The 15,924-nt window shown below is 40.1% G+C and overlaps 1 protein-coding gene across 15 annotated transcripts in view; it reads right to left on the bottom strand.

The window, feature by feature from the left end:
• The window catches only part of PLCH1 (phospholipase C eta 1), a 243,397-nt gene that overhangs the window by 47,456 nt on the left and 180,017 nt on the right, over positions 1 to 15,924 (bottom strand). For all 15 annotated transcript variants that reach the window (XM_035278548.3, XM_035278549.3, XM_008983622.5 and 12 more), the window contains 2 exons: positions 13,134 to 13,254; positions 8,955 to 9,126 (listed from right to left, as the gene is read on the bottom strand). In XM_035278548.3, the coding sequence (XP_035134439.1) occupies positions 8,955 to 9,126; positions 13,134 to 13,254 (293 nt within the window). The remainder of the gene's footprint in view (positions 1 to 8,954; positions 9,127 to 13,133; positions 13,255 to 15,924) is intronic.

The raw sequence follows: 15,924 nt of genomic DNA, 5'->3' as shown, positions 1-15,924 counted from the left end.
TTAAGGCCTTACTCTGGGTTGGGTTTTGGCTTAAGGGAATATTGTAGCTGGTTTGATCATCTCTCCAGACCACTCAAACTTTCTATCAGCAATAAGGCTATTTTGCTTTCCTATCATTTGTTCACTGAAGGAGCACTTTTAATTTTCTTTAAGAACTTTTCTTTTGCATATACAAACTGGCTAACTCCTGGCTATAAGAGGCCTAGCTTTCAGCCTGTCTTGTCTTTTAACATGCCTTTCTCATTAAGCTTAAACATTTCTAGTTTTTAAGTGAAAATGAGAGACACATGGAGATGCCAGAGGAAAATGGCAGCTAGGAGTCAGGACTAACTTGTAGCCCCTAGCTGGACAATGAACAGCATGTGGAGACTCACACAGTGAATTTGTGCTACAAGAACTACTGCAGAAACATACCAGGAAAACCAAAAGAGTTCACAGACCCTTTGAAGGAAGTGAATTGCTGCTCCAAGCTCTGTGAGACAGTCGAAAAACTGTGAGTGTCCAAAGTGTAAGGAAGGAAAGTCTACCCCCAAACACACATCCTCACTGGGACACTTGAGAATCTAGATCATGGGTGATATGGTTTTGCCATGTCACCACCCAAATCTCACCTTCAATTGTAATCCCCATTATACCCATGTGACCAGGGAAAGCTCTGGTGGAAGGTTATTGGACTATGGGGGCAGATACCCCACGCTGTTCTTGTGATAATGAGTGAGTTCTCCAGAGATCCGGTGGTTTTATAAAGGGCTCTTCCCAATTCACTGCTTACTCTTCTCTCCCCTGCCATCTTATGAAAAAGGTGCCTGCTTCCTCTTTACATTCTGCTATGATTGTAAGTTTCATGAAGCCTCCTAGCCATGCTTCCTGCTAAGCCTAAGAAACAGTGAGTCAATTAAACCTCTTTCCTTTATAATTACCCAGTCTCTGGTATTTCTTTATAGCAGTATGAAAATGGACTAATACAGTAAATTGGTACTGTAGAGAGTAGGGTACTGCTATAAAAATACTTGGAAATGTGGAATTTACTTTGGTACTAGGTAACAAGCAGAGGTTGGAACAGTTTGGAAGGTTCAGAAGATAGGAAGATGCAGGAAAGTTTGGAGCTTCCCAGAGACTTGTTGAATGGTTTGGACCAAAATGCTGATAGTGATGTGAACAATGAAGTCCAGGATGAGGTGGTCTCAGTTGGAGATGAGGAACTTTTTGGAAACCAGAACAAAGGTCAGTCTTGTTATGCTTTAGTAAAGAAACTGGTGGTATTTTGCCCCTGCCCTAAAGAGCTGTGAAACTTTAAACTTGAGAGAGATGATCTGAAATTGAAACTTATGTTTAAAAGGAAAGTAGAGCATAAAAGTATGGAAAATTTGCAGCCTGATGATGCAACAGAAAAGAAAAATCCAGCAGCACATGGTGCCTCATGACTATTATCCCATCACTTTGGGAGTGTGTGAGCACTGCTCAGTACCAAGCTTGGATTTTCTAATCTTTTCAGGCAGATTTGTGGGAAGAAAAACACCAGCCAAGATATATAGAGAAAAGAAAGAGAGTTTATTTACAAGGATACCTAGAGACGCTCACAAACTTCAACACCGGCAGTAAAGCAGCACGGGTTTTCGCAAGTCCAAACCAAATCACCATCGAAGCTCAGTTCGGCTTCTCCTAAACAATCTTTTATACTTTTTAAAACAAAGAAGGGTCAAGTCAGGACACTGTCCACATCTTCATCATGTAACTAACATCCTTGAGGTGTTTACCAAAAATTGGATCAGGGAACTGGCCAGGTTCCCAGGTCCGGCTCTTCAGAGCCTTTTTTTGCATTGGGAAAATTCTGAGCTCGGAATACTCCCAATGATAAGGAAATGAAGACAACATAAAGTCTGTCCATGACTTGTAAACTTAATTAACTCCTTCTGTTCCATTACAGGGAGGCTGACGCAAGTGGATCACCTGAGGTTAGTAGTTAGAGACCAGCCTGACCAACATGGTGAAACCTTGTCTCTACTAAAAGTACAAAATTAGCTGGGCATGTTGGCACATGCCTGTAATCCCAGCTATTTGGGATGCTGAGGCAGGAGTCGCAGTGAACTGAGATCACACCATTGCACTCCAGCCTGGGCAGCAAGATCAAAACTCCATCTCAAAAAAAAAAAGAAAAGAAAAAACAAAAACCCATTTTCTGGGGAAAAATTCAAGCTGACTGCAGAAATTTGCATAAATAAAAAGGAGCTGAATGTTAGTTGCCAAGACAATGGGGAAAAATGTCTCCAGGACATGTCAGTGACCTCCATGGCAGCCCCTCCCATCACAGACCCAGAGGCCTAGGTGGAAAAAATGGTTTAGTAGGCCAGGCCAAGGGCCCTGCTACTGCTCTGTGCAGTCTTGGGACTTGGCACCCTGCATCCTAGCCATGGCTAAAGGGGCCAAAGTGCTGCTCAGGCCATTGCTTTACAGAGTGCAAGCCCAAAGCCTTGGAGCTTCCACATGGTATTGGTCCTACAGGCGCACAAAAGTCAAGAACTGAGGTTTGGGAACCTGTGCCTAGATTTCAGAGGATGTACGGAGATACCTGGATGCCCAAGCAGAAGTTTGCTGCAGGGGTGGAGCCCCCAGGGAGAATCTCTGCTGGGGTAGTGTGGAAGAGAAATGTAGAGTTGGAACCCCCACACAAAATCCCCACTGGACCACTATGTAGTAAAGCTGTGAAAAGAGGGCCACTGTCCTCCAGACCACAGAATTGTAGAGCCACTGACAGCTTGCACTGTGTGCCTGGAAAGGCTGCAGACATTCAATGCCATCCTGTGAAAGCAGCTGGGAGGGGGATTATACCCTGCAAAGCCAAAGGGGAGGAGCCACCCAAGACCATAGGAGTCCACCTCTTGCATCAGCATGACCTGGATCTGAGACACAGAATCAAAGGAGATTATATTGGAGCTTTAAGATTTAATGACTTCCCTGTTGGATTTTAGACTTGCATGGAGTCTGTAGCTCCTTTATTTTGGCCGATTTCTCCCTTTTGGAGTGGGAGCATTTATCCAATGCCTGTACCCCCATTGTATATTGGAAGTAACTAACTTGCTTTTGATTTTGCAGGCTCCTAGACTGAAGGGACTTGCCTTGTCTCAGATGAGACTTCGGACTTGGACTTTGGGTTAATGCTGGAATGAGGTAAGGCTTTGGGGGACTGGTGGAAAGGCATGATTGTGTTCTGAAATGTGAGGACATGAGTTTTGGGAGAAGCCAGGAGCAGAATGATATGGTTTGGCTGTGTTCCCACCCAAATATCATCTTGAATCCTAATCCTCAGAATACCTACAAGTCTGGGGAGAGACCTGGTGGGAGGTAATTGGATCATGGGGCAGTTTCCCCATGCTGTTCTCATGATAGTGAGTTCTCATGAGATCTAATCACTTTATAAGAGGCTCTTCTCCCTTCACTGTTCACTTGTCTCTCTCCTGTCACTTTGTGAAGAAGGTGCCTGCTTCCTCTTTGCCTTCTGCCACGATTGTAAGTTTTATGAGGCCTCCTAGCCATGTTTCCTGTTAAGCCACAGTTCCTGTGGAACTGTGAGTTAATTAAACCTCTTTCCTTTATAATTACTCTGTGTCAGGTATTTCTTTATAGCAGTTTGGAAACAGACTAATAAAATGAGAGAAGGATTTGACCCTAGAGAGAGCCGAAATGAATTTAGAGAGCTGAGCAAAATATGAAAGTAGAAGCAGCAGGAAGAGCCCTATGGGTACTCCCTATACCCAGGGAAATCATTTCTGACTTTGTCTCACAGGGGTCTTTGGGGAGGGCTACCAGTGGAATTGGGGAAGGACCACAGGGAGAAGAAACTTCAAGATGAACTCTGTAATAATTACAACCAAGCATGAACACTTATAGGCAGAATTTGGGGGCAGGGATGGGAGAAAACAGGAAGTGCAGATGTGAGCACAGAGGCCATGGCAGGTGGGGAGGTGTGGAGCCTAAAAGATCTGCTTGCTCTCTCAGTGGGGAGGCCTATAGCCTGGGGCAAGATCTCAGCCCTGCTCATGAGCTGCCTGGATATAAACTCGGTGCTGGTGGTGGGAATGAGACTGGCCTTGCTGGCTGAGTGGGAACTAGATGAGACCTGTTACTGCCAGCTTTCCCCACTTCCCTGGTAACCTGTATGATGCAGCAGAGGCAGCCATAATACCCCTGGGAACATAACTCCTTTGAACTGAGTGAGTATCACACTCCCATCCTCCACAGCAGCCACAGCAAGCCTCACTCAAGGAGAGTCTGAGCTTAGACATACCTAATCTTGCACCGAACTCATGGTCTTTCTCTACCCCTCGTGGTAGCTGAAGACAAAAGACATAATCCCTTGGGAGCTCTATGGCTCTGCCCATTGCCTGAGAAACCCAAATATGTATTCAGGCAACCTTAGGGCAAGCTTGTATCAGCTGATGCTCTCTTAAAAGTGCCACCTCCTGGCTGGAGGACAACCAACCACTAGTACAACCAGCATTTGAGAAAACCAGCATGCTAAACAAAACTATAACCAAGGATCCTTACAGAGTCTACTTCACTTCCCTGCTACCTCCACCAGAGAAGGTGCTGGTATCCATGGCTGAAAGACCTGAAGAAAGATCACATAACAGGACTCTTTGCAGACATTCCTGAGTATCAGGCTTCAGCCTGCTAGCCCCGCTAGGTGGCTAGACCCAGAAGAGCAACTATAATCACTGCAGTCAGGCTCTCAGGAAGCTTCATGCCTAGGGGAAAGGAGAGAGCACCACATTAGAAGACCACCCTCATGGGACAAAGAATCTGAATACCAGCCTTTGGATCCATATCTTCCCTCTGACATAGTCTATCCAAATGAAAAGGAACCAGAAAAACAATTCTGGCAATATAAAAAAGCAAAATTCTTTAACACCCTCAAAAGATCACAATGGCTCACCAAGAATGGATCCAAACCAAAGAAATCTCTGACTTGCCAGAAAAAGAATTCAGAAGGATGACAATTAAGCTACTTAAGGATGCACCAGAGAAAGGTGAAAACCAATTTAAAGAAATTCAAAAGTAATACAGACTATGGATGAAAAAAGTATCCAGAGAAACAAACGACATCAATACAAAACAATCACAATTTCTAAAAATAAAAGATACTTTTAGAGAAATGTAAAATACACTGGAAACTTTCAACAATAGAATCAAATAAGTAGAAGAAAGAACTCAAAGCTTGAAGACAAGGCTTTTGAATTAACCCATTCTGACAAAGACAAAGAAAAAAGAATTAAAAAAAAAAAAATGAACATAGGCTTGAAGATGTTTGGGATTATGTTAAGTGAACAAACCTAAGAATAATTGGTGTTCCCAAGGAAGAAAATAAATCTCATAGTTTGGAGAACCTATTTGAGGGAATAATCAAGGAAAACTTCCCTAACCTTGCTAGAGATCTAGACAACCAAATATAAGAAGCTCAAAGAACACCTAGAAAATTCATCACAAAAAGATCATCACCTAGACTCATAGTCATCAGGTTATCTAAAGTCAAGATGAAGGAAAGAATCATAAGAGCTGTGAGACAAAAGCATTAGGTAATCTATAAAGAAAAACCTGTAAGACTTAAATCTAAGACCTGAATCCATATAAATTCTAAAACTTAACATCAGAAAAACCCTTTAGACATTGGCTTAGGTAAAGACTTCACGACCAAGAACCCAAGAGCAAATGAAACAAAAACAGATAAATAGATGGGACTTAATTAAACTAAATAGCTTCTGCACAGCAAAAGAAATAATCAGTAGAATAAACAGACAACTCACTGAGTAGGAGAGACTCTTCACACACTATGTATCCGACAAAGGAGTAATATCTAGAATATACAAGGAACTCAAACAAATCAGCAAGAAAAAGACAAATAATACAATCAAAAAGTGGGCTAAGGACATGAATAGACAATTCACACACACACACAAAAACAGATATACAAATGGCCAAGAAACATAATGCTCAACATCACTAATAACAAGTGAAATGCAAATCGAAACCACAATGAGATACCACCTTATTCCTGCAAGAATGGCCATAATCACAAAATAAAAAAATAATAGATGTTGGCGTAGATGTGGTGAAAACAGGATACTTTTACACTGTTGGAGGGAATGGAAACTAGTACAACCATTATGAAAAACAGTGTAGAGATTCCTTAAAGAACTAAGAGTAAATAATTTCCTCTTGGTAGATAACTCCTGGGATCTACCAAGAGGCAAAGAAGTCATTATATGAAAAAGACAGTTGTACACACATGTTCATAGCAGCACACTTCACAATTGCAAAAATATGGAACCAGCCCAAATGCCCATCAATCAACAAGTGGATAAAGAAAATGTGGTATTCATATATACACCATGGGATACTACTCAGCCATTAAAAGAATGAAATAATGGCATGTGCAGCAACCTAGATGGAGTTAGAGATCACTGTTCTAAGTGAAATAACTCCAGAATGGAAAACAAAAACAATCACATGTTCTTGCTTATAAGTGGGAGCTAAACTATGAAGACACAAAGGCACAAGAATAATATAATGGACTTTGGGGACTCGGGGTGGAAAAGTGAGAGAGGGTGAGGGATAAAAGACTGCACATTGGGTACAATGTATACTGCTCAGTTGATGAGTTCACCAAAATCTCAGAAATCACCACTAAAAAATTTATCCATGTAACCAAACACTACCTGCTCCCATAAAACCTATTGAAATAATAAATAAATAGATAAATACATAAAATTTTTTAAAAAGTAAGAGACATGTGAGTTTCCTTTTACTTGAATGCTTGGAGACCATTGTAGAGTTCTCGATTGGCCTAACTGCAGTACTGTTATGTCTCAGGAAACAGGGAGGACTGAGGAGTGGGAGAGAGATGGGGAATCAGGTGGTCCATGGAGCAGTCAGTACACACACAATACTTATCAATTAAGTTTGCTATCTTATATGGGCAGGGATTGTGGCTTGCCAAAACAATTACTATAGTAACATCAAAGATCACTGATCACAGATCACCATAACAGATACAATAATAATGAAAAAGTTTTAAATAGAGAAAGAATTACCAAAATGTGACACAGAGACACAAAGTGAACCCAAGCTTTGGGGAAAATGGTGCCGAAAGACTTGCTTGACACAGAGTTGCCACAAACCTTCAATTTGTCAACAACAAAAAAACAAAAACTGCAGTGTCCGCGAAATGCAATTAAGTGAAAGGCAATAAAATGAAGTTTTCTTGTATTTTATCTGAAAATTTACATATATATATAAATGTGTATGCCTGCATGATTGGAAAGTATGTGCTTAACAGATGTAATAATAAACTTGTCAATCTCCAAAGTGGTAAGTAGCCATAGAAATGCCCCCTTTTCAATCAGAGATGGCTGTGATATTAAAGGAACAGAGGAAATCAGTTGCCTTGCTTTTTGGTTTAAATGGGGTTGGTGCTGGTCCACAGACACAGGGAAGCTCCTTAAAGTCTAAACAACATTACTATTAGTGAATGGATCTCAGATGACCTTGAAATATTTGCAGTTGACATTGCTGCTACCCCTTCCCATGAGTGACTCTCTGCCTCTGATTCATCCCAATGCCATAAGCCCTGGGATATTCTATGTCAAATAACTCAAAGTCCAGTTATGCAGAGGAGACTCAATCAGTTCACATTAAATATCCACTGTAATTTCCACTGTCCAAAAGAGAAAGATTTCAATCAAATGGATTTATTCTGCATTTAACCTCCTGACTGCTGACTAAAGAACATTTAAGAAGTAGAAACATTTACAAGGCTATAAAGATGACATTTCATCTTCTAACCCACAATTTTTACTCTAAAAGTTTGCTTTAGCAAGACTTGGGCAAATTGGCCTTCATGTTATCTCTTGTATATATGGAGCTTTTATTCAAAATGCCTTTATGCATACAAATGCCTAGCAACACCTTTTTGATGTATTCAGAATCTGTAATTTCATTTAATTGGTAAAAAACAGGTTTTGACTAATACTAAGAATGAATATTTTCCATCTTTTCCATGTGCTGCCCTCCCTTAAAACCCCAGTTGAAATTCTGCCATGAAATTACCTTGTCTCCTTGACTTTCCTACCCCCCTACATAATAGTTATTTTTTTATACACAACCCTTTTAAGTAAAATATGATCCAGTTTGAATTTTAATACCCTATTGCTTTTCTTTACATTTTTAATCACAAAATAATGTGGCCACCCAAGGTGGGTTTCGTACAAACACACAAAATTTACTGGAAATAAGTAAAACCACAAAGTCAGTGATCTGAAAACTCTAAGAACTGTCTTTCTGGCTATTCTTTGCATTAATAACATTTCTTGTAGTAAGTTTCCTCCTTCAGAAAATCTGTTTATGAAATGTCATTCTGTTCACCTACTGCTCTTTCACATGTACATGAGTCCTGTGGGGCATTATGTCTGTGCCTATGTTCCTCTTTGAAGTGAGCTCTTCTCACTTGCATAACCAAGACTGATCAACCATGAAGCTTTTTTTATTTTTATTTTTTTGACAAACAGTTATTGGAGCTTGAAATGGGAGAAAAAATCTGAAAGAAATGCTTTCAGATAGGGATACAAGGAGCCTCTCCTTTCCTGAACCTCACACTCCTATACATGCATTTCTCTCTAATGTGAACTATTACAGACTAAAATATCAAACATTTGGCTTATAGTATTGATGTTTTCACTTCATAAGAATAATCTCAAAATATGTGCTCAGTTAACAATAAGCTTCTTCTGAAGACACGACTATAAATAAATTGAAATAAGGTACATACATAGATCAAGACAATCAATCCTTCATGTAATGATTCTAATTATTATTCTCTTTTGAAACCAGTTTTTATTCTTTAAGGGAGGGCAGGCTTAGCTGATAATGAATGTTTTTTTTGCATTACTTCAGGTAATTACCTTCACTAGGATTTTGCCTTTCAAACTTTGAGGGCTTGGAAGCTGCTTGCACTCCCCTGTATCAACAGATGACAGGTCCAGTTTGTCTCGGAATATTCCTTTCAGGTACTGAGCAATCTTCCTTTGCTGCTGGATACTGCAGTGATTCTCAATAGACAATATAACTGGAAACCTGAGAAAACAGCAACACATTCCAGAGGCATCGGGTACAGGCAACTCACAGGGATTTTTGGAAATGATTCAGTATTCATTCTGTTCTTACAATCCTAGCGACAGTATGTGTGATACTGCTGATGATTAAAGTGCTTCTAAAATGAGAAAGATTAGAAATGCATTTAAAAAATTCCTCTCAGCAAATATACTTTGCTAAGCATAATGGCTGAACAAAATACCAATCCACATGGGATGACTTTTCTAACATTTTGCATCAGAAAAAAACGGTAGATAAATTATGTATCTTTTAAAAGAACAGAAAATTTTAAAAGATATGAGAAGTCTAAAGAAAGCAAACCTCATATAATGTAATTTTGCCCTATTTAATCAAAAGTCTAACAACATCTAAGAGACCACTGAAGATTATTAAATGCAGTTATTGACTCTAAAATACATAATTAACTCCACCTTGAAAATTACAATTGAAGGTAAAATAACATAATAGAATTCTGTGTTTTATAGCATTCTACGTCACACATTTCAAAATCACATTTATAGAATTATATAATAGTCTCTGTCAAAAAATAAAAACTAGCCAAGCATTCATTCTAGACCAGCACTCAGGTTTCTGCACAGAAAATGTGAGACCTATATAAGTAATTACCTAAAGGAACTGGTGGCTAAGGTAGAAAGGAGATCAGGGTTGATTACACGATTTTACTCCGTTCTCAACCTTATTTTTTCCACAGAATAAGAAATTATTTCAAATTCAGGTTTATTAATTTTTTTCTAATTTTCACATCTTCAAATATACTAGACAATATATTTTTTCAGCATATACCAATATTTAAATCACCTAATATATTAATGTGCAGAAAAACTTTTTCCAGGCTTTCATGACAAGCACAAATTTTACAACACTGGCTATGACCTCCAGACCTACATTCTCTCCTCATTAGTAGAACCTGATGCTGTGGGTCATATTACAGATGAGCCTTTGTGGCTGAGGTTGGTTTCCTTACTCAACTACAACCTGTTTGCTATTCATTTCTTCGCACAGGTTTTGCCCTGGAGAGCTAAAAGAGGGAAAAGCAACAGTAACAACAAACTGACAACGCTGAGTTGTCCTGCAGTGACATCAGGTAGTTTTAACAAGAAATTTTCGCATTGTCAATTCATTTCCAAAAAGCCTATTAGAGGCAGGGAGCGGTGGCTCATGCCTGTAATCCAAGCACGTTAGGAGGCCAAGGCAGGCAGATCACTTGAGGCCAGAGTTTGAGACCAGCCTGGGCAATATAGTAAAACCCTGTCTCTACTAAAAATACAACTGGTTAAGCATGGTGGCACATGCCTGTAATCCCAGCTACTCAGGAGGCTGAGGCACAAGAATCGCTTGAAACTGGGAGGCAGAGGTTGCAGTGAGCTGAGCTTGTGCCACTACACTCCAGCATAGGCAACAGAGCAAGACTGTCTCAAAAAAAAACCAAACAAAAAAACCCCTAATTAGTGTTTGATGATGTTTACTGTAAAGCTGTGCTTCTCAACAAGGAATGAAGTGATTATTACCCCACCACAGGAGACACTTATCAATATCTAAAGACATTTTTGGTGGTCCCAGGTCAGGAGTGCTACTGGCACTTAGTGAGTAGAAGCTGAGGATGCTGCTTTCCACCCTACATTGCACGGAACAGCTCTCCACCCTCCTGCCTGCCAAAAATTATCCAGTGCACAATGTCAATAGTGCCAAGATTGAGAATCCCTGATATAAAGATGCAACCAAAGTTAAGAAAGGAGAGAAAAAGGCTAAACTTTTAAAATGTACTAAACAAGATTATTAACTTTTCACTTGAAGTGCTTTTCTTCTGAGGGTTCCCAAACTTGAAGTAAATTGTTGAACCACCAGCGGATCCTCCAAGATAAATAGGTGGCAGGCCTTCTCAACAGCATACTTCATTCATTGGGAAATAAAGGCAAAATTACTTCACCAGCTTGGCTAGGACTAGCAGAAATCAGGATTTTGAAGCCCCTTTAGAATGCAGTACTCAAGTAGAATGCAAGTACTCCACATGGGAGACATCATCAACTAAATCTGCTATACAGCAAGTGTGTCTTATTAGAAAAGCATTTTAACCTCATGTTTAATTAATGACAAGACCAAATATTGGAAATTTTAAAACTACTAACTTCTAAGAAATTAATTTTACACAATTGTAATTTTAATTTGTTTCTTTTAATTCAAAAATCCTTTCTTGAATAGCTGGTGTACTGAAGGTACCTTCTAGGCAACAAAAATGAATATAAAATAATAAGACCATATTCTCAGTGAGTTCACAGTCTTACAGATGTAAAAGAAGTCAAGTAACCAGTTACAAGAGGGTGCTATATGACATGATAGATATATGTGCAGGGTGCTAAATATAGAGAAAATATGGAGTAAAAGAAGATTTAAGTAGCTATTGGTATTAGTAAGTTGTCAGAGGGACAATACTTAAATGGCCTTGCAGGGTAAGCAAGAATTAATCAGATAGAGAACAACATATGTGAGAGTGGGAAGTGGGGAAAGACCTGGGCTGAATGGGGAAGATGAAACCTCAATCTCTGTGGAATAATGGTGGAAGAAGACAGTAGAAGACAAGGGCGATGCCAGACCTTAAGGGACGTGAAGACATGCCTGTGTACCAAGAGAGCTTCTGAGGAGCTTTAAGACAAGAATTGAATCACCATGCTCAATTTCAGAAAGAAAACAACAGCACCAGTGTAAAGGATGAACCAAAGGGGAAATGAAAATGAAGAGGAGGAATGGAGTCAAAAGCTAACTTGGAAAGTAGAATTGCCAAGAATTGGCTGAGTCTAGAATGAGTCACAGTTTTTGGCTGAAGTCGGTGTGCCCCTAACTATTAATAAGAGGAAAGGGAGCAATGGAGTGAGAAGCAAGAAGAGGTTTGGCAGAATGAGATGCTGAGTTCCCCTTGGGGAGTAAGCCCCATAATGGCAGGAGTCTTATCTTCTATTCACTGTTGTGGCTCCCCATACATATGGGATACTCAGATGAATATTCACAGAGGATTTTTCTTTGTTTGAGATGGAGTCTGTCTGCCACCCAGGCTGGAGTGCAGCGGTGCAATCTCAGCTCACTGCAACCTCTGCCTCGTGGGTTCAAGAAAATCTCGTGCCTTGGCCTTCCATGTACCTGGGATTACAGATGTGTAATCACATCCAGTTAATATTTGTATTTTTTAAGTAGAGACAGAGTTTTGCCATGTTGGGCAGGCGGGTCTCAAACTCCTGGCTTCACATGATTCACCTGCCACAGTCTCCCAAACTGCTGCAGGAGCCACCATGCCTGGCCTCACTGAGGATTTTTCTACATGGGTCTAGAACTTGGGGGGAAAGTTCTGGACATAGAATTTGATAAATATCTAGAAAGTAGATGTAGGACAACACCTTAGAAAACAGTAACCATTAAAGGAGTGAGGAAATAGATTAATAGAAGAAGACCACAGGACAAAAAAAAAAGAGAGAGATTGAGAAGCAATGAGAGCAATGAAGGAGATAATTACATAATAAAGCCAAAAAAGGCAAGTATTTGGGAAGGAAATATTCAATATTATCAAACGACAAGGAGAGGATTAAGTGACATAAAGACTCCAGACACCTCAGTGTATAGATAAGACATGCATCATGATCAAAAACCATTAATTATGTACATAGTAACCTACATTTCCAGACTGTATGGACACTCTACACCCTGGATTTAGAATTTAGAGGTCACTGTTTGCAAGAACATCTTTAAGGAGGCATGTTGAGAAAGAATGGGATAAGGAATGAATGCAGCATGAGAAAGTACACATGTGGACCCCATATTATTTCTTCACAATGTTTTGCTGAGAAGGAAGGAGAAAACTAGGCTAGGAGAGAGGGCCATATAGAGTCCGAGGAAGGGGATATGGTTTTGTAGCTACGTTACATCAGGCAACACTCCACGCAGGAGGCTACTGCTTAGCTTGGAGCTGGTGCTGTACTTACTCGTTCTTCACAAAGGCGTGCTTGTTAATGGTCTCCACAACATCTCTGAAGAGAATTTTTGAAGTGAGAGTGTAGCCATGGTGTACTACTGGCTCTCCATCCGGGCCATCCCAACAGTCAACTGCCAAAAACAGAACTTAATATCAACAACCCAAAGTCTCTGGTGTTTATTAATATTTTTGGAAATACCAGACACATATTATTTGAAGTCCATTTTCTGAAGTGATACCCATTTCAGTACTGAAAAAGGCATGACACACACACAGAAATAAGTGTTCTGGCATATTTATCAGAACAAAGAATTAAAGAATTGCATTTCCTCAAGATACAATGATTTGATTTTGAGTGTGGTTAAGAAGATGTCATATTCTTAAACAGCTCAGAATTCACCAAAAACTCATTAGAAGTTATTTAAATCCAACCAAGTGTGCCCAAGGACAGGGAGATTTCTTAAAAGGTCATTTCTCCAATTTCACTTCTTCTTCAAGTTATGAAGTTCTTTTAGAACGTCACGGTGTCCTTCTCAAATCATTAATATAGTTTTCATTACCGTTCACTTCTCACAATGTTTCCATTAGATTCATTTCCATTTCATTAATATGACAGTAGTTATAAAATAACATCAACTGCCTAAGTTCAAATCCTCAAGCCCTGCTAAGGTTTATGTGAATTTGGGCAAATGGGCTTAATCAATCATTTGAAGACTTGATTTCCCCATCTAGAAAAGGAGAGTAATAGCACTTACATCACAAATCTGAGAGACAATCAAGTACATGTAAAGTAGCTTGTAACACTGCATGGCATATAGTAACTATGAGTGTTATTGATACTATTAATATTGCTCTCTACCCACACAATCTCACTGGCTCTCAGCTGAGAAAGACAACAGGTTTTTCACTATCTCCCTCTGCCTTAGAATTTGCTTTCTCTTGGTTTTATATTCCACCCCCAGGCTAATTTCTCAAAACACTACTTTCACCACATTGCTCCTTTGCTCACAAGCCTACTTGGTGCATAGCACAGCATCCAACACGTAGAAGTAAGTAGTCTGTAAATATATGCTAATGTATTAATAAATACATTATATCATACAGTAGCTCTTGCTTGCTTAACTCCAATGCCCCTGTCTCTTGTGCTAGAGACTGGCTAGTCGTTCACTAAACCTGTTTCTTCTTTTATCAAGGGAACACAGCTAGACTCTAGTTTCCAGCCTTCCTTTGCAGGGGGATGTGGCCAGTGAAATGTGAGCAGAAAGTATGTGCACCACTTCAGGTCTGGTTGACAGAAACCTGCTGCCTTACATAGTCATTCATCCTCTTTCCTCTTCTGCTGTGACTTTAGAAGTGGTAAAGCCGGCACAGCCACAAGATGATAAAAGCCTAAATTGCTTGAGAGATTCATCCACTAGGAACACCTATTTTGGACTTCACATAAATAAACTTCAGCTGTTTCTTCAAATTTAAGAAAATTTGAAGTTTAACTGTTAAAAAGACAGTGTTGCCTTAATTACCATGCTAGCTCCTGTCTGACAGGTCAGCCCTACTTTCTCCTACACCCAATCTCACAGGCTTGTGCTTCTAGTTAGGCAAATTTTCTCACATACATTCCCACCTCCATACCTCTTTGCTTCTTTCTTTTAAAGTTGACTGACATATCCACTTCTCATTTTGCTTATCTAAATCCTAATCAAGGCAAAACTAGAATCCCTCACAGAACCTCATCAGCCCACAGGATCTCACTCTTCCTTATGGCAGGAGGTCATCATCTCAAATACCACCAAGAAACTAGCAGTTAACATAAGTAAGTGCAGCAGCTCACTGGGAAATGTGTGCCTGAATAAGATAACTACTACTTGCTGCCAGTCATTACTAAGTTGGAATGAGAACCTAGGTTGCCAGATCTTCTGAGGAAAGTAAAATGTCTAGATTTTATTGCTGTGAATTTTCCCAATTTTTAAATACTGGCAATTAATCCATTTTTAAAACCACAATATGGGTCAAACATAAACATTTCTGCAGGCCGAATTTGGATAATAGAATGCTGATTGAAAGTCTGCCTGTAAGCTGGGCGCGGTGGCTCACACCTGTAATCCCAGCACTTTGGAAGGACAAGGTGGGCAGATCACGAGGTCAAGAGATTGAGCCTCCTGGCCAACGTGGCGAAACCCTGTCTCTACTTAAAAAAAAAATGCAAAAATTAGCTGGGTGTCGTGGCGTGCGCCTGCAGTCCCAGCTACTCGGGAGGCTGAGGCAGGAGAATTGCTTGAATGCAGGAGGCGGAGATTGCAGTGAACTGAGATTGCACCACTGCACTCCAGCCTGGCACCTGGTGACAGAACAAGACTCTGTCTCAAAAGAAAAAAAAAAAAAAGGAAGTCTGCCTGTAGGAAGTCTGCCTGTAGAGTTCGAGACCAGCCTGGCCAACATGGTAAAACCCCATCTCTACTAAAAATACAAAAAATTCGCTGGGTGTGGTGGTGGGCACCTGCAATCCCAGCTACTTGGGAAGCTGATGCAGGAGAATCACTTGAACCCAGGAGACAGAGGTTGCAGTGAGTCAAGCTCGTGCCACTGCACTCCAGCCTGGGCAAAAAGAGCAAAACTCCGTCTCAAAAAACAAAATTAGGACCACGCAGTTCCGAACCACATCTGTTCTCTATTTTAGTAGCACCTTCCCTATAAGTGTGCTTTGTTTATTACCCTGGGAGATGGTATCTCTGTTTTCTTCTCAAATGTTCACAATGTTCACCATAATCATGATGTGATTGCAATGGTTAATTTTTCATGTCAGT

Source organism: Callithrix jacchus, chromosome 17 (assembly GCF_049354715.1).
Source record: "Callithrix jacchus isolate 240 chromosome 17, calJac240_pri, whole genome shotgun sequence".
Classification (NCBI taxonomy): Eukaryota; Metazoa; Chordata; class Mammalia; order Primates; family Cebidae; genus Callithrix; species Callithrix jacchus.
This window is presented reverse-complemented; position numbering and strand designations above follow the sequence as displayed.